Consider the following 20,728-nt stretch of genomic DNA (forward strand, 5'->3'; position numbering starts at 1 on the left):
CCATTCTGTGGACATTTCACCTGGAATTTGGAGCTCACCTGTGCCAATACAATCAAAAACACTTCCAGTTTTGGCCACTGGGGGCAGTGATTTGAATTTGGTACACAGACCGATTTCAGCAGCAACATTATTTACCTACTTGTCACTGAATTCACAGCATGATCAGTCTGGAATTGTATATTCTGCTTTGTTTTTGGAGTGCTATGTCAGCGAAATAATCTGTGCTTAAATTACACATTTTCTGCTACTTTCTTCTGTGTTTCGTGTACAGTCGTCCGTGTCTTGGCAGTGCTTAAAATTATTGGAATGAGTTTTTCCATGCTGGTGTATTATTGGGGTATAATCAATTCAAGATGAACCTGACTGAAAACTGGACATAAAAACTTGTGAAAATAGTCTGATGTTTTGCATTTTATATGTTGAAACGCCAAGCCCATTATTCTACCCATTACAACAGTTAAAAGTATGCTATTATTATATATACTGTATGTAGGTATGAACACTTATATACTGTATATATGGATTGAATATTTGGATGCCTGGAACAAAAAACACAGTCAAATACACTACACATTCCCAGATTAATAGAAAATCTTTACAAAAATACATAAAGAGGAAACATAATTCAGAACTGCATATATAAACCATTGAATGTTATTGTTTATGGCTGATACATTTTCAACCTTTTTCTGATTGCATTACCAGAAATGGTGACTTTATACAATAAAAGTAATATGACACGATATAATATCCATTATTTCCTTTGCTAGTGACCCTTTCATTTGTTGAGCGTATGACGGATTGCTTTCTTCCCTGAAGGCCTGCTTGGCAGACCAGATTATCAGCTGTAAAACAAATTAACATTGACAGACAAATAATATGTTTTTTACATCTTTTAACACAGCTCTGGATTTTGGATTTGTTTTTAGGTGCCTTTGTTTTTATAAATCTGTTTGCTCAGTGTTTGAAGCATCACCAACTCTGTGGGTTGATCCAGATGATAAAGAAGAAACCAAAAGTCCTGAAATCGTAAATGTGGCCAACCACAGTAATTCCATCTTTCTCGGATGCTAATTCTGGTAGTAAATGCAAAAGGGAATAACTTGCCTTCTTGTTAGAAAAGAATGAATAAAATAGGAAAGCTATATCACTCCCATAGCGATTTTAGCTGCACAGCATATTAACTCATTTGTACAAAAGGTCAAATTTCCTTGCTTCCATTGAAGCACACAAAATGCACTTTGGAACATTCTCAAATCATGGTGGATATAATGGATAATCAGGTTTTGCACAAACTTGTGGAGTTCATGCCAGTGCGAGTGCATGCTGTCATTTAAGAAAAGAGGATGTATAAAATACCTCTAAAATGCATGCACATTTTTCGAATCAATGTAACTTTTCTTCTTTTTTGGGCCAGTGGATATGTGTCAATGAGAACAATTTATGCAAATGTCATTGTCGTTGAAGTCTCCGGTGTCTGTGGCAGTGGGACGGCTCTCTGTGGCCTTGCTGATAGAAATTGCAAAAAGATTTTGTCAGACTGAGGGCTATTTTTGGAGCATTCAGTACAAGAGAATAGAGTGAGTGTGTGTGTGTGTGTGTGTGTGTGTGTGTGTGTGTGTGTGTGTGTGTGTGTGTGTGTGTGTGTGTGTGTGTATTTATCACTTTGTGGGTACCAAATGTCCTCATAAGGATAGTAAAACCCGAAATTTTTGACCTTGTGGGAACATTTTGTCGGTCCCCATGAGGAAAACAGCTTATAAATCATACTAAATTATGTTTTTTGAAAATGTAAAAATGCAGAATGTTTTCTGTGGGGGTTAGGTTTAGGGGTAGGGTTAGGTTTAGGGGATAGAATATAAAGTTTGTACAGTATAAAAACCATTATGTCTATGGAAAGTCCCCATAAAACATGGAAACACTACATGTGTGTATGTGTGTGTGTGTGTGTGTGTGTGTGTGTGTGCGCTATGAACCTGGCAACCCGAGTTCGATTCCCGCTCATGGCCAACACCAGTGACGACTATCTGAACCGGTCCCGGGCCTCCCCTAGGTCGACTCAGTCTAAAATGAGTACCTGGTGTGGTGTGTAAAACACCGCCACTGGGGAGACAAGGCAGTCGGGCGTGGTGCTGGCCACCCACCCCCTCGTGTACCGTTCCGGCCTTCATAGGTGCTCGCTAACAGCACTTGCCCCTACAGTCTGTTAAGGCTAAATGGGGGATCTTTGTTTTTTGTTTTTTGGTGTGTGTGTGTGTGTGTGTGTGTGTGTGTGTGTGTGTATGTGTGAGCGTGTATTTATCACTTTGTGGGGACCAAATGTCCCCATAAGGATAGTAAAACCCGAAATTTTTGACCTTGTGGGGACATTTTGTCGGTCCCCATGAGGAAAACAGCTTATAAATCATACTACATTATGTTTTTTGAAAATGTAAAAATGCAGAAAGTTTTCTGTGATGGTTAGGTTTAGGGGTAGGGTTAGGTTTAGGGGATAGAATATAAAGTTTGTACAGTATAAAAACCATTATGTCTATGGAAAGTCCCCATAAAACATGGAAACACAACATTTGTGTGTGTGTGTGTGTGTGTGTGTGTGTGTGTGTGTGTGTGTGTGTGGTTTATGAGGACTTTTTATAGGTGATAAACAGGTAATGAATAGGGTATTATGCAATGAATGTTGTTTCTGAGGACATTTCTAGCATCCCCATAATTCAACTAGCTTAAAAAACAGACACAAACTATGTTTTTTTGGAAAATTTAAAAATGCAGACAGTTAGGTTTAGGGGTTAGGGGATAGAATCTATAGTTCGTACATCATAAAAATCATTATGTCTACGGAGAGTCCTCATAAGGAGAGCCGCACCAACGTGTGTGTGTGTGTTTGTGTTTGTGTATGTGACCCCACTCTGAATGTCTGAGCATCTTGGTTGTAGTGTGAAGGGGAAGTTGGAGGCATTTCATTCTTACAGTGCACATTCAACAGGCTTCCCCTCTTTGAAATCAGGCCGAACACTTCAGCCATTGAGGGATACATAACATCCTTCACTTGGTTCTTAAAGAAACTGCCCTCCTGTGTAAATGATAAACTGTAAATAATATTTTCAAAATCATACAGGGATGATGCATTAATGACACATTCATACAGGCATCTAATGGAACAGCAAATGTATCTTGTCGTCAAGATAACAGTGTCACGTGATTTTGATGAATCTAGCTAGACAAGCTGGAAATATCTGTGTCCATTCTGTTTCCTTTGCACCACATTCTTTCTTCCCCATCAACAACACATTGTCATAATGGATTAGTGGCACAATGCCACTGTCAACAGCCCAACCATCAACACAGTTTTTTCATGCAATGTTTATTCCCCATTTACAGTACACTTATACTCTGAGGTCTTTGAAAAAGATCTTTGTATAGCTCTGGAAACAATAAAAACATCTAAAGGATTTGTGGAATTTGGAACCAATCATAAAGGATACAAATGAGAATATCTTATAGGATTCAAAACAAAACACAAAACAAAACGTAAAATTATATTACTCCTATCGTCACAGTTCCGAGGTGAAATCTCCACTCTGTGGTGCTAAAAGTGAGTCAAATTTTCTCCAAAACAGATTAGGTTCTTAAGGTTTATGCTCTTTCGAGTTTTAAATCAACAAAACCTTCCCCCCTGTCCTAAACTAAACCTAACCGAAAGTGTCATAAAAGCAAATGTGATATAAATAACGCAATTATTGAAGCGATTACCATGGCACTTTTGGCTCGCGTGTCAACTCTCATGCTCTTCCGGACACATACACCAGTCATTTGCATCATAAATACTATGCTTCATCAATTGAGCTATCACATCAATTGGGCCGGGTCGTGATTATACACACCCGGTCCCTTATCCGGCTAATTAAGCCTCCTAGAGGGATAAAGGCCGATTTCGGACGGTGGTGCGAGAGAGAGAGAGAGATCGTTTATGTCCGTAAACGATCTCTCTCTCCTTTTTGGTGTAAAAGAAGTGGACTGTTTGGGAAAAATGGATAAAACCAATTCTTTGGAAAAGAAAAGGAAATTCTGAAAAGACTCAACAGCACAGACTTTATCCATCTGCATTTGATTTAAGCCAGAGATGTGTGAGATGACTGTTGCTAGAATTATTCCCTGCAGGTCAGCCCCGGTTTGGCTCTATCTGCCCCTACAAAAGCCACAATTTAGTGCAGTTGGTCCAAGTTCAAAAGAGTCTCTGAGACTTAAGCAGTCCTGCTGTTTAGCTCAGACCTAGTCATGTTAATCATGTTAGTCATGTTATTAGTTTTGCTGCTTGGCCCTGACATTCTGTCTTACGACACGGTGTCAAGCCGAGACATGAAAGGTCAAGTTTGTCAAGTCGTGTTTTGGAGATGTCGGGCATGCCGAAATCTTAAAGCGGAAAGATAACAGGATAAAAATGAATATAGAAGCAATCAGGGGTCTGTACAAATATCTCATATTTCGACTATTTCTCACAGCTAAAGTTTTACAAATTCAAATCTTTAAAGGGAAGTTATCCAAATCTTAATACTATAAATATAATAAATTATTAGATATTAGAATAGTATCCCCTCATGAGTTCTGTTACGAGTGGCTTCAGGAAGTGTTATTCCAAATTAAAACTATCAGGCTGTGTTTGCAGACATTAAACACTAAACAGTGGTTAAACAAAAGTGCATATGAAATGAATGTTTTAATAAATAATACATGATTGAGGAGAACACATTACTCTGAGGTGCAGGAAGATAAACACTTCTTTTTGTAATGGGATGTTGTAAAATTGAGCAATGTTAAACAATGATTCATTTGACCACTTCTGACTTTCACGTCACTAAAGGCTGAAACATAATTTACGCAAGGACGTGAACACAGATGCAAGCTCTATTTTGTGCGTTGCTACGTTACAAAATGTGACAGACCACAATTCATGACACAACGTAAGTATGTGTTGCCACAAGGGCGCAAAAGCAGGCATTAATGTGAGCTGTCCGCTTATGGCGAGTTTCCTCTTTCAAGAGGTGGAGCAACAGTTTGAAGTTAAAGTCAATGTATTTATACTAACTTACCTGAATCATAACACATCCAGTTAAATGGCACAGACTTTTGAAGGTAAGTATATCACCCCCTTAAGTCCTGAGGTTTGTTACCGCCACAACACAAAAATCGAGCATTAAAGGAATATTCCGGGTTCAATACAAGTTAAGCTCAATTCATAGCATTTGTGGCATAATATTAATTACCACTAAATATTTTTTTGACTTGTCCCTCGTTTTCTTCTTCAAAAATCTGGGTTATGGTGAGGCACTTACAATGGAAGTGAATGGGTGCCAATGTTTGAACGTTAAGATACTCACAATTTCAAAAGTATTGCACATAAGTATTGTAACTTATTGAAGCCCACCCAAAAGTAATTTCCAGGCTACGTCCTTGGTTTGACCCTTCAAATCAGATGCAATTTATTTCAACTTAATTATTATTATAACATATGGGCAGGGCTAGACTGGTAATCTGGCGTACTGGGCATTTTCCCGGTGGGCCAACGCACTGTGGGGCCGATCAGGGGTGGACTGGCCATTGGGAGAACCGCAAAGGGGCCACGATAAGCTAAAATGAGCTGCCACATTATGCAGAACGGACCACAAAATGATATGCACAATATGCAGAAAAGGACAGTGAACACCCCCCTGTTTTCCGCTGTTTTGAGCAGCTATACAATATATGTGTGAAATGTCACAGCTGAAGATAGAGAGACTGACCACCTGTGCTTGTACCAAAAACAGACAGTAAGTTTGTAATTTTTTGTAAGAGCGGAAAACCCTTTTTATAGACCACACAGATTTTATGACAAAATTACAGAAGGACCCTTCACAGAACTTTCCGCACACAAGCCTGTCAAAATCCTGTTTTAATGCCTACAAAAGATTAGTATTGCTATTATTACATAAAACATGGAAATAATCAAGACATATGTTCCAATTCACACACACAAAGGAAAACAATTTCCCTCCACAGGTCATCAACACTGCCAGACCTAATTTGAAATGATTTGTTGTAAAATCTGGTGCGCTGAACCCTAAAAACACTGCAAAGGACAATATGCGCTAAACTGAAGGGTGAACTTTCTGACGAGTAGTGTCCTAAAGCTGCCTACATGAATATAGCAATAGACAGTAACAATAAGTGACCCATGACCGCTTTTATGAATGATGTCAAATCATGACTCGATAGTCTAAGAAACACTCTAAGTTTACATATTGATCTTGGAGATGTTAAATGAAATATGGCAACAATTTGAACTCAATTTTATATTTGATTAAGGCAAGCATCACTATTGATCATACTTGAGTTTTGAATAACCCCACAATCCAATTGTAGCATACCTCAAAAACGATATGACTCGTTGAGGAGAGGTGAGTTATTACTTTTCTTAGCAATCAGATTTACTGCTTCACTCATTTTATGTTCCTCATAAGAAAGAAAGTCATACGGTTTGTAACAACATGAGAAAATGATAACAGAATTTGCACTAGCACCTTTAAAAATAATAGTATTGTTATGAATTCTGATATATTTTGTACAGATCTCATGTATGGAGCTCAAATGGAGAACACAAGCCTTGCTTTCCCCAACCTCTGATTGACACTATGACCTGTGATATGATGAATTTATGACTTCCTGAGCAAAATACTGAACTGAAACAAAAACCTCTATCCACACATCAGTAACATATCCCCATAACTCATTCATTGTCTGTATTTAATTACAGGAAGGTGTCAGGGAAAAGTCCCTCCAGTCATTGATTCAAAAAATGTGTTCATGTTTATTTCAACATACTAACACATTTTTTAAATCAAATATTGTATATGTTAACATTAGTTTAATATGAAATAACATGATTTAACAATGAACAATTGTATTTGTATTAACTAACATTAACAAAGATTAATGAATGTTGTTGATGTGTTCATGATAATTAATGCATTAACTATTGTTAACAAATAGAACCATATTGTAAAGTGTAACTGAAAATCTACTGTAAAAGTGCAAATTATTACTCTATGATTTAAACTGTGAACATCCAAAAAAAGTGAAATAATTGTTTTTTATATATTTATTATATGAAAAATAATCAATATAATTTGTTTTTAAATACGACTGTCCAACAGTTGTCGCATCAATTTAACCACAACCAGGGCTGGACTGGTAATCTGGCATACCGGGCATTTTCCCGGTGGGCAGATGCACTTTGGGGCCGATCAGGGGCGGACTGGCCATCGGGAGAACTGAGTGGGCCGGGGGTCGGCCGAGAAATGTGCAGAATGGGCCGCGATAAGCTAAAATGCACCGCCTCGTTTTGCAGAACGGACCACAAAACGGCACAGTTAACACATTAAACAATTAGCTCCTTAGAAACTGTTTTATCAAAAGTTTATATAATATAATTTGCCAAATTATGCAAAAATTGTGAATATACTATTTAAATGTGTGTATTTAGGACACATAAATATGTTGGACATACACTGTTGGACGTTGTTAGTATAAAAATTGTAACATTTAAAGACAGCGTGAAAAATTTATTTCTGGAAGTGTACAGTTCTAAATGTGCCCGACGTTGATGAAACCCATATGGTTATAGCGACAAGACGCTCTCGTTTTAATTAATGAAATTAATTACAGTACACTGCAAACTGTAAATCTCAAATCACACGATTGTTTGATGGTTGAACAGAATCAAGCATGTTAAACATCATAAACATTAACAACAATGTCCCAGTGTTGCTAATAACTTCGCTATTATTAGCTTGTTACATTAAACCATTTTTAATGTGGAAACATTCACCAACTCTGTTTAGAAATCATAAAAGATGAATGCAAATAAAAGCCAATTTCCTGCCTTTAAGCGCATGTATCTTTCGTACATGAACTTCAGCAAAACTCTATAGTCCATTAGTTCTATACCAAACATTTGTCTTAGCATATTTCTCTCTGTGTTTAGAAAGATATTTGAGACACCTCCCATCTATTATGCTCAATAATACACATTAGAAAATGAATACCTTAGCTTCGGGAAACCTTTTCAATAATCCACTGCATTCCAGGACCCAGCTCTAGACAAAATTTGCAGCCCTTGTCCTGGGAGGGTTTGTAATGTGTGTATCTAGAAATACCCCTGGAGACTGAACAAGAAGAGAGAGTGGATTAAAAACTAAAGGCTATGCTGGGCCTGAATCAGAAATAGCACTGCAGGAAGTTGTTGCTGATTGTGTTGTTGAGATGGCAGAGGCCCCAGAGACAGAGTCCGGCTTAGAGGGGATTTGGTCAATGTAGAGATTTAGACAACCAGCAGGGAGACAGGCCTACCCTCCATCCCACACGCTCAGCTGTTTGCCTTTGAGTTCACTGCTGTTTTATTTCAGCTAGTGTTTTATTTAGGTTAACCAATTCATTTTTTTGGCTTTCCTACAATCTTAAAAATAAAGGTTCCTGTGGAGCACAACGGTAGGGTTCTGAAGTAAAAAAGCTAAGTCATTTTTACAATATGCAAATAGATTTTTAATGAAAACTTTTAAACCTTTAAAGACAGACCTATTGTGAGCTCTGAGGTTGCTAATCAATTGTATAAGCTTCTGTTGAAGCAATCAGTCCACAGAAATCCTCCAATCACAGAATTGCAGCAATCAAGTTGCGCCAAAAGAGCTCTGCAGCAACTGCTGGTGAGTTTGCCTCCCTACACGCTCAAGCTCCTATTATTTTTGCATACATCAGAATATTTTGAAGGGCTGCAACGTGTATCTGTGCCGAAACAGATACAGGGCCTTTGGTACAGTACACACAGTCACACAAATGATTACATACTGAATCTTAGCATGCTTGAAGCCAGTATTAAAACAACATATAGCGAACAACACAAACCACGTAGAACTAAAATGAAAAAAGTTTGCAGATCAACACGGGACAGCTAATGACCAAAAGTTAACAGAACAGAGCGCCACACAGTACACTAGAAACTACGGATCACAAAAATGCTTGCTTAACTTGCTTAAGCGCCGTGTCACCCATGGTGGGTATAGGCGATATCCTTTGAAATCTGTCGCCATTGCAGTCTGTCAGCTGCGACTGAAGCTAGATGTTGTTGCCATGAATTGTCGTATTGTTTTTGGCTGAGGCCGAATGGTTTCATAATGAATTATTGTGCTTCTTTGTGGAAGTATCTCTGGATCGTCATCCGGACGCCACCTTTCGGACGTTTCCAGGTTGGTCCAGGTAGTGCTGTGAAAGTTTGTATGGGGAGACGGTTCGGATGCATCCGCAGGACATGTCCTATCCATTTCCAGCACCGTAAAGTTATTGTGGAGCATAGGGGTTCTTTTAAACCACAATGTTCACGGACACGTTCATTGGAAATGTAATCTGCCCAGCTGATTTTGGCTATGCGGCGGAGACATCTATGGTCGAAGGCCTCTAATTTCTTTAACTGGTCGGCTTTTAAGGGCCATGTTTCTGAGGCATACAGGAGAGAGGCCGAACACAGTAAATTCTGACTTTGGTCTTAATTTTTATATCACGCCGATTCCAGAAGCCTTTTGTATACGTGATGGCGAAATGTGACTGCCCAAGTAAATGAAGTATGACTGGGACAAAGGGGTCATATATTTGGATTTTGCACAGTTTAATTTTAGGCCATCAGCCTCTGCCCTCTGGATGATTTGGTTTATCATTGTTTGCAGTGATTCTAAGGATTCAGCTAGTACAGCAACATCATCTGCAAGGGTTAAGTCAGTAATAGCTTTCCTTGTCAGAAAAATTGTAATGCCGTCTAAGTTACCATCCAGTGCATGTTTTAGGACATGGTCAATGCAAATGTTATGCAATGCAACACAAAAATGCATGTGAGGTTTATACTAGCTAGCTCGCTATTTTTCCCAACTGTGATGGAACTAAATTACAAACATGTCTGACTTAAATAAGCCAGAGATTGAAGACCCGCCTCTTTCTCTAAAATCTGTTGTTTGGGAGCATTGTGGTTTTGCAGTAAACTACAGTAAAACTGGTAGTTTAGCTAAATGACAAGTTTGTTTAAAACAAGAAATTATTCATTTTTATTGTGTTGTTTGTGGTGAAGCTTTCTGAGCAAAAGCAAAACATAAACCAAACAATTATGTAATCTGTTCTCTCAATGTGGCTCTCTGAATCTTTAACCAAACAAGCTGACACTTTCTTGCCAAAGTGATGTCTTCTAAACATTTGTGGCTGAGGTGAATGATGCCATGAATTCCCATGCTGTGACTCCATGCAGAATGCTATGACTCAACAGAGGCAGTATAATGATAAGGAAATGGACCAATAAAATAAGGGTTTCAACCCCCAAGCACCTTTTTAAAATATTACATGGATTTTTATTCATCCTACTGATTCAAGTCTTTTGAATCTGTTCACCAAAGTGATTTGTTCACAAATGCAGTCAGTAACCATTTCTTTATATTACATCTTTGCACCAATAGTGTGGAGGCAAATGTGTGTAATGTGTAAGGGAGTGAGTCTTTGAATCGTTGATTCAACTGATTCGTTAAAAAAACACGTTTTCATACGGTAAATGGACTGATATTGTCTTATATTCTTTTTGAAGGCTAGAAGTTCCAGTCAAAATTTGATGAAATATCTGGATTTGATTAGTGCTTGTTATACTGATCCAACTGAATCCAGATCAGTGTTCCCAAGCTTTACATGTCTTGTTTGGTTTTAATCCAGGGCAGAAAGCTTGGGTCAATTAATTGGTCAGGGCACACAGCGTCTTTGGGGAGTCAACTGCAATAACAGAAAAATCCCAAACTTTTGGTTTCATGTTTGTTCAACATTTTTGAAAACATTTTTCTAGTATTAACTTGTGACTATCAGAAGCCAATGCACTGAATAGACTTGAAAGGGTTTGGTATTAAAATGCAGTGTTTGGAAATGTTCTTAAACGTAACTATGCTACTAACTTCACCCAAAAAAACTATGCTATTATTTACTCTCTTTCATTGTTTGAAACCAATATATGACTTTCTTTCTTTTAGTTACAACATACTTTTTCCAATAAATAGCAGAGCAGCATGACAAAGTGCTATACAGCTGTTTTCAGTGTAGAGATGTTCACGAGTCTTCCATCTGAAGTCTGCTTTTAGTCTTTAACATTAGAGTCAATTCTCTAATGAATGTGTCTTTTGTCATGAGTCAGAGTCCAGTCTCAAGTCACTAAACCTTTCATTCATATATATATATATATATATGTGTGTGTGTGTGTGTTGGTGGCGTAGTGAGCTAAAGCACATTACTGGGTTGCTGGTTCGATCCCCACAGCCATCACCATTGTGTCCTTGAGCAAGGCACTTAACTCCAGGTTGCTCCGGGGGGATTGTCCCTGTAATAAATGCAATGTAAGTCGCTTTGAATAAAAGCGTCTGGCAAATTCATAAATGTAAATATGTTTTTTGAAAAAATGCTATATACTATTATAAATGTACGATCTTTGAAAAATCTGGGAAACTAATAGGATTCTTCCTGAACTTGTAAAAATGTATTTTATTTATTTCATTTTATTTCACAGACTTAATTAACTTTTCCTTAACGTTTTATTGTAATAAAGGTGCCACAGTTTTCCTCATGGTCAGTTGAACAAGGCTCAGAAAGCCAATATGACTTGAAATATCATGTGATATCATTTGGTAGGTCTGGGTGATTTGGCCAAAAAAAAACACTATTTTTTCACACGATATATACTGTACGTTTCATATCATTAATGGGGTCAGAACTGTATTTCACATGTTTGTTAAGACTCAAAAATTTCATTATCCAATTTCATTATCTTCAGCTGATGTTTGACTCCACTGAAAGACTTTCTTGTGACGTTTCACTATCCAGCTCAGTAGGTGGTGGTATTGCATCATAAACTGGATTGCCAACCAGCAATAAACATCACCAGAAGAAAACTTTCTTGCCTGTGACAGCGCTATGCATCATGAAAAAAACGTTTGATTAATAGCACATAAATAAACTGTAATGGTGATGTCGCAATTGTTGTTGTGTTCAGTCGACAGCTGTTGTATTGCATTGTCAGTGCTGTCTTGTTCGATACACAATGATAATAAATTAGCCGGATAGCTAGCTAATGGATAGCGGCTACCAAGCCTGATTGGTTTCCATGACAGCAGGGCTTCCTGCTAATACTTCCTAACAGGCTGATTTCATGTCTGTGAGTCAGTTAGCTAGTTGTGTGTATTACTTTGCAGAACATCTTGTATTTTTAGTGACACGTACATGTTTCGATCAGCTACTCTAAATGTAGAACATATTCTAAATATGGAAAATTTCTCAAAAGATTATCATCAATATCAAAACCTTTTTATTCCCCCGATAAATATCGATATAGTTTTATTGCCCAGCCATATCATTAGGTATAATTTTGACAAAAAACTTGCCATCTGTTTTAAGTCTAAAAATGTGGCTCTGATTGAATAATAAATTATTTAACTGGATAGTTGTATATTTAAAAAGAAGTTTTTTAGTTAGCCACTTTTTGTTTGTACCTTGTAGCTTGGCAAGTTTCATAGTAGTCACCAAGACATATCTATGTAAAGCAGTTCAATTGAAAGGAGGACATGAGAACCAGCTTGGCAATATAAATAATAGTTTAATGAAAAACTGAACCAAAAACACACAAATAATATACACTGTAATTCTCTCTCTCTCAAACCGTTGCCACCGGCCACCTTTATCCCTCGCGCATATCATCAGGCTGATTGGGGACCGGCGTGTGTTGTTCCAGTCCGGCCCCGCCCTCTTCCGCTCTACAATCAGGCAGTCTCTACATCAAACATATCTTTATTCTCCATCTAAATTCTGACTGACCACATCAAGCACAAATCTCTCTTTAGGGTTCAACGTGTTTATTCCATTGTGATAAAATATTCTTAATTAGTCCCTTTCTCAGGGTCTGTGTGAGTCTGCTGATGAACAGCATATTTGTTTTTGCAGTCTTGGATTGGATTTTGTCCCTGAGGAATAAAAGCCCATTGACCAGGGAGTGTTTAATAAACTTTTCGGCTCTTACCCACCATTATTAAAGGATGCTGGGGGGTCTTATCAGGCTTTGTTAATGTAAACAAAGATTTAGTTCAGGTTGTCGGAGCAGAAATGGTCACAGATCATTTGCAGTATTTGAGGATGTCAGGTAAACCGCAAAACATTTGGCCAAAAGGGTTCCTCACTGATGGCAATGAAAATAAATTAGAATGCTGTATGGTTAGAAGCCAACACACTGTCATTCTACAAACTTTCTTTAGGGTTTTTTTTCTTCATAATCCCTATACCAAGACCCACACTAACTCATCCTAGAGCTTTTGAGCTACATTCACCAATTTCAGCAAAGACCTTCAGGCTATCCTTAAATGGGTGCTATGCACTGATCTATATATATAGATCAGTGGTGCTATGTCTTTTTGAAAGGACATATGATTTTCATGTACAGTGGACAAGAAAAAATCTGAAAAATCCCATAGACTTACATTGATAGAATGTTCAAATGGGCCAACAGAATGTTCGTGAATTAGAACTCCAACTGTCAAAAATTCAAATGTAAACAAACCTACTTATGTGGGTTAAGTAAGGAATAATGTACAGTCAGCCAGTTGTTATTGCACAAGCCCCAACAGAGTGATCAGGACCTAGATGCGAAGCAGAGTTCTGTCCATCTGACTCCTCGATAGTTAACCTATTACAAGGCTATTTGTCAAAAAATCTATAAAAATATGAAACCTTGATTTGCACTGAAATTATGTAATTATGTGAGAAGAAATAAATTGCTGAACAGCTGAAAGTTCTGTAAAAATGACAGTTTCATCAATATTCAGCCAATTACAAGACTACTTTCCAAATAAATTAATAAATGCACATGAAACATTGATTTGAGTTAAAATTATTTTATTAGCTTACTTGTAGAGATCACACAGTGATCTGAGAAGCAGAAGAAATGGCTCGCAGAACCCAGATGAGTGGTCTGATACGTCTAAATCCCCAGATGTGCAGTTGTTACAGAGCAATATCTGACCACTGGATGGAGCAATTGAGACGTGTAATAGGTAGATTTATGTGTATTTATGCCTCATACATCGATGTGACGGTATTTCAATGTGACATATCTAACTAGTTGGCTAGCTGTTTGTCTTAGTGTAATGTGAACATCAAACTTAAAACGTCTATCTAGTTTCTGTTTGAAAGGGATTGCTCATTATTTTCTATTGTCCCCTCATGTCGATCAAAACCTATTAGATTGAGTTTTTTTTCATGGAAAACACAAAAAGATATGTTTAACAGAATGTCAAATTGAAAATAGACCACAACCATAGCTGTCAAGCTCCGGTCAAACACACCATGGGAAATATTGTAATAATTGGTATATAATAAGAGAAGTATAGCAAAAATACAGTAATTTCCTCATGATTTGAGCGTCAGTTTTTGCCAGTTGCAATAACACAATCACTACATCACTTACTCTGTTTCTCATTCTATTTTATTTATTTGTTTTGTCAACAGTTGGAAAACTACATTCAGCAGAATGTAAAGACAGGAATGGTGCATATCCAGGCAGATGCAGTCCATAACCAGACAGCCACGATGCTGGAGATTGGCACCAACCTGCTCACACAGACTGCAGAACAAACCAGGAAACTCAATGTAGTTGAGGCCAAGGTAATTATATTTCACACCAACTGTCACAACATGCAAAACTGTGAAAAAGCAGATTTATGAGAATCACAGAACACAGTCTTTGCATCAGTGGCAATACATAAGTCAATATGAAATGTTTTATTTAAGTTATTTACTATATTTTGATTACACACACACACACACATATATATATATATATACAGTATATATTTCAAATCTTCATTAATCTCATGTTCTTAATACTTTTTTGTTTGAAGGTTATGAACCATACATCAAGAATTGCAATCCAGTTATTTGAGAATTCGTTATCAACAAACAAACTGGAGAAGGAGCTCTCGACACAGATTACTGAAATTTCAAAACTTCGAGACAAGAACAGGTTAGGTTTTATCTTTTATCATTTTAAGATTTTATCTTTGAATTTGTGTTTGTTAAGCCAACAAATGTATTTGCGTAATATTACTGCATCAACCTGACAAGTTGGAAAGAAAAAGACTACAATGAGATTAAATGAAGAGAAAATGTAGACTTTTGCAGTAGTCTCCTGCTTCTCAAATGCTTCTCCGTTGAAAAAGACCCGAGTAATCTCAAATACTGAGTCTCCAATATAGTGTTTCAAAATAGATATCAACAATGTATTGATTTGCCATGGTCTGCAACCCAACATCTGAGATTTCAATATGAACTTGAACATTTCTCATCATTCGCTCATCTCAGCGTTCACATTACTTTTATAGCTCTATACTGTTACTATATCAATTGTGTCTTTTTTGTCTATTTTCATTTCTCTTAAAAACAAAAAGTAGGAACATCTGAGACTAAATAAATACTCAAGTCAGGTAAAAAAAAAAAAGAAAATAGTTAAAAAGTTGCTTTTTACAGTTTATAGCAACTTTTGGCTGCCTTAGAGATCTCGTTGTGCTCAAAAACACTATTTTCCCATACCCGCCCCGCTCTGAGAGCGTTGGCATGGCAGGGGTGAAGCCTATGTAAAGGGAAATAATCAGCTACTTAATTGATTGTTTATAATGTTTAATAACTCCGGAATAAGCACAGCACACATAGCAGACCCCAGGCAAGTTTCCTTTGCACACTTACAAAGATGGACAAAAGGGTTTTCCCAGAAAGCTTTGTACTTGACTCACGCTAGATTAAACAGATAACACTTGTTGTCATTCAACTTCGACGACCATTTGAACTGTGTTGTAAGCAGTGTTTTGGTAGCTGCATGGGGCATCAGACACAATTATAACGGACCACTACATTACAGATGAGCCAAAGCTATTCAATATTTGGAAAGAAATATTGTTTGCTTGTATTGAGTGAGAACAGAGTGTTGTCGACCTTTCCAAGCCCACGTACAACTGTGCAAGCAAAAGTGTTCATAATTGCTTGCAGAATGAATGCTTGTTTGGCAAGGGTCAGCTTTATAGCATAATAGCCAATAAACAAACGTCCAGAAGATATTCAGTACAACACTTAAATCACTGTGTACACATTTTAAGCTCTGGCGAAGAATATAAATGGGGCTTGCCAGTTGACTGAGCCAAAACGATTTGTGTAATCAATCATGAATGATCAGTTTTGGGTAGTTTATAAAAATAACCTTTCATCAGCTGGCAACAAAAGCATCTATAATGACTGTCTACTGTAATTTAACAAAGCAAGCATTGGGTTACATGACTAGATGGACCAGTTATTTTCGGCTTCGACTCTGCGGTGGTGTTATTTTTCAACACTTACACACTAATTCACAAAGAGTTAGAACACACAGGTATCGGAATTGGGTCCAATACTGCGCTCATGTATTGTACTTGCACCTGTGCTTGTAAAAATTTTCAGATACCAAAAATTGATACCATCTGATGTTGTTAAGAGTGAATATAATTTATGACAGTCCAATGCGAGATTAATAAGATTACTAAAGTGCAATGCTAATGTATATTGATCATGAGCGAACTGTCGTGAAGTCAGCCTGGTGCGGTCCTGATGCTGCGATACCACCTGCCTGATGGTAGCAGTGAGAGCATCCCATGTCTCGAGTGGCTGGAGTCTCTGATGATCCTCCAAGCTTTTTTTCACACACCGTCTGGTATAGATGTGCTGGAGGGAGGGAAGCTCACCTCAGATGATGTTGTCACACCACACTTTGCAGGGCTTTGCGGTTGAGGGCGGTGCTGTTGCCGTACCAGGCAGTGATGCAGCCAGTCAGGATGCTCTCCAAAGTGCTGGTGTAGAACAGTGTGAGGATGTGGTGGAGTAACCGCAAATACAGCGAAAAGTCACAAGATGGGAGACATTAGCACCAATTAGCGCTGATTCGTTTAATACACTGTCAGTCAACCAATCCGATAGTGCCCACCTCTCATGCTCTTGCTCTCACAACGTCATCAGCGTCTCTGCAGATGCCTATGAATGGGATGAACTGATGGAAGTACAGAAACTATTTGCACAGAAAAAACCGAACTGACAGACAACCGCAATATTGGTCACATCAAAATGAACTTAAAATTACTTGAAATCTGAATGGTATTCGAGTGACACACTTTTTAGTTAGCACTCGCTCTTAAAAGTACAGATACTTGCCATCACGAACCCGTGTTTACCAAGGAGTAGATGCAGATTAATCAAAAATAAGATGACTATAAAAATAATAGGTGGACAGATTAAATATTCATGAAAGATGCTTGTTGCTGTATTCTAATAGGTATTATTTGACGTGATGAAAATATAATAATTGTAAAGCAATACATACACTTGATGAGTCTTTTGACTTGATTTAATAAATGTGTTAATATCAACTTACAAAAATAAGTATTTCATGCTTATTTACAGTATCAGTTCATATGCCTTCACGTACAGAAATCTGATATAAGGCAATTAACATATATAATCTTTATGTATTTGAGCATATACTGTATGTACAAAGCCTATACATATTTTATATTAGTAAACTGATTCAAGTAAACGATATGTAACATATAGAACAACAACCATTTTTAGTGTTTTGTTATTATGTTGTATTTATAAGTAAAATGTCACTTTTTATATTATATATTTGTATGTAGGCTATCATGTTTAGATGTGTGTTCATGGTTATTCTCTTGGTTCATGTTTTCATGTCTTGTCATGTGATTTCATGTGTCTTGTTTCCATTGGTTCATTGTTAGATTACTTTGTTATTAGTTCTGTTTGATCATTGGTTTATGTTCCCCCATGTCATGTATTTAAGCCCTCATGTATACCATTGTCTTTGGTCTAGTATTGTATGTGAATGTAACTTTGTTCTTTAGGCCAGGCCAGGCCAGGCCAGGCCAGGCCAAGTCAAGTCAAGTCAAGTCTAGTTTATGTCAAGTTCATGTTTATAGTTAGGGTTTTGGGATTTCATGTTTTGTTTAAATAAACTGCACTTGGGTTCATCTTCACATCTTCTTCATCATCTTCATCATTGTCCTAGCCAGCATTGTTACACAGGTGTACTTTTTCATAACATATGTTGTGATAAATCAGATTTCAGATTTGTATGGTATTAACCTGAAAGCTATTTAATTGTAAAGAGGATTTTACTTGCCTGACCGGACAAGTAGCCTGATTAAAATCTTAATAATGAGTGTTAGCTCAATAGCACGGGATTGTGGGGATTAAGCAACATTTTAATCATTCCCGCATGTTCCACTTTCAAAATGCGGGGAATTCGCCTTCACTCGTGGTGCAGCGTTCAGTAGCTTGTGAGTGTGAGCATGGGAAGCGCATATTTACTGAACTTTAGATTTTGCATGTATAAATGGGTATAAACCTGTTAATTGGACATGCGAGTGGTGTTGTACCTCATAGAGCGATGCGATATAAATATTGCTTCTGTTTATAATCAACAAAGCTGTCTTTATGGCAAGCGTGCAAACTTGGAGAGATCTAATTTTATCTCATCACATTGTGGCGCTCCCTCATAAAACAGCAACAAAGGTAGAACGCTTTGTGTAATAATAATAATACCATCGGTAGATTGAAGAGAAACACTTAAAACAGACTTGCACCTGTTATAACTCTCATCTTTCTTGAGCTCCATCTAATTGTATGTATCCAAGTAATTTTCTCTGCCATGTGAATCAGTGGAATATAACAATGTATATTATAATAATATTAATACAATAACATTAATAAATAACAAAAAATGAAAACAATTTTCTATCTTTAATATGCATATCTGTTTTGAATATACAACATAACAGAGTTAGCTGCAAGGTTCTTTCAGAATTATATCTGTTAACATTTCCAATGCATAAAGGTTCCATAATGTTAGTTAGCTACATCAGTTAACATGAACTAACAATAAACACCCTTTTTATATCATTTATTAATCTTGGTTAATGTTAATTCCGAACATACAGTATGATGGTAGTTTGTGAATGGGGAGGGAGATCAGGAGATGAGAACGTTAAGGATCATCACCTGGCAGTGATTGTCTAACAGCTGTTTGTCATTGCAGTGTGAGTGGAGACGGGCTTTTTAAGAGAGAGCCAGATACTAGTGAGGGGGAGAGAGCTGCATGGAGCAGAGTGTTCCAGCATGCAATAGTTCTGTTGTGCTGAAAAGCATTATTGAGTCTGTACACTGAAAATTGTGATTTTTGAGTCTGTGAAAGTGTGGGATATAAAGCCCCTTTTGAGTTGGATCTTGCCGTCTTCCGCTTCCTCCTTTTCAACGAAAACTAAGAACTTTGTTACAAGTATATTAATATATTTTTAAACACTGCCAGCCAAAAGTTTGGAATAATGTACAGATTTTGCAGTTTCGGAAGGAAATTGGTACTTTAATTCACCAAAGTAGCATTCGACTGATTACAAATTATAGTTAGGACATTACTAATGTAAAAAACAGCCCCATCACTATTTGGAAAAAAAAAATACATTTTTAAACAAATCTAGACAGGCACCATTTCCAGCAGCCATCACTCCAACACTTTATCCTTGAGTAATCATGTTAAATTGCTAATTTGGTACTAGAAAATCACTTGTCAAACACAATTGAAAGCTATTTGGTTTGTTAAAGGAAGCTTAACGTTGTCTTTGTGTTTGTTTTTGAGTTGCCACAGTATGCAATAGACTGGAATGTCTTAAGGTCAATATCAGGTCAAAATGGCAAAAAATAAACAGCATTCTCTAGAAATTCGTCAGTCAATCATTTTGAGGAATGAAGGCTATACAATGCATGAAACTGCCAAAAACTGAAGATTTCATACAAAGGTGTACATTACAGTCTTCAAAGACAAAGAACAACTGGCTCTAACGAGGACAGAAAGAGATGTGGAAGACCAGATGTACAACTAAACAAGAGGATAAGTACATCAAAGTCTCTAGTTTGAGAAATAGACGCCTCACATGTCCTAAGCTGACGGCTTCATTTAATTCTACCCGCTAAACACCAGTTTCATGTACAACAGTAAAGAGAAGACTCAGGGGTGCAGCCTTATGGGAAGAATTGCAAAGAAAAAGCCACTTTTGAAACAGAAAGAAAAGGTTAGAGTGGGCAAAGAAACACAGACATTGGACAACAGATAATTGGAAAAGAGTGTTATGGATCTTAACCCCATTGAGCTGTTGGGGTTAAGATCAGCTAGACTGTAAGATGCGTGAGAAGTGCCCGACAAGACAGCCACATCTATGGCAAGTGCTACAGGAAGTGTGGGGTGAAATGTCACCTGAATATCTGGACAAACTGACAGCTAGAATGCCAAGGATCTGCAAAGTTGTCATTGCTGCACGTGGGGGATTTTTTGATGAGAACTTGCTATGACTTTCTATCTTCCATGGAACTCAAAAGGAGATGTTAGGGAGAATGTTAGTTTCAGACTCAGTTCACTTTTATTTAATGCAAAAAGATGCAGTGCTAGTGAATAGTGACTGTGACAAACATTCTGCCAAAAATGTTGTGTTCCTCAGAAGAGAAAAATTCATACAGGCTTGGGGGTAAGTAATGATTTACTGTCTTTCTGCACTGTGTT

General features: G+C 37.4%; 1 protein-coding gene across 1 annotated transcript in view; it reads left to right on the forward strand.

Annotated features, from left to right (window-relative positions):
- The window catches only part of LOC127654284 (angiopoietin-4-like), a 47,936-nt gene that overhangs the window by 14,140 nt on the left and 13,068 nt on the right, over window positions 1-20,728 (forward strand). Inside the window, exons 2-3 of the mRNA XM_052141411.1 lie at window positions 14,593-14,748; window positions 14,985-15,106. Of these exons, the coding sequence (XP_051997371.1) occupies window positions 14,593-14,748; window positions 14,985-15,106 (278 nt within the window). The remainder of the gene's footprint in view (window positions 1-14,592; window positions 14,749-14,984; window positions 15,107-20,728) is intronic.

The sequence above is a fragment of the Xyrauchen texanus genome, chromosome 13 (genome assembly GCF_025860055.1).
Source record: "Xyrauchen texanus isolate HMW12.3.18 chromosome 13, RBS_HiC_50CHRs, whole genome shotgun sequence".
Classification (NCBI taxonomy): Eukaryota; Metazoa; Chordata; class Actinopteri; order Cypriniformes; family Catostomidae; genus Xyrauchen; species Xyrauchen texanus.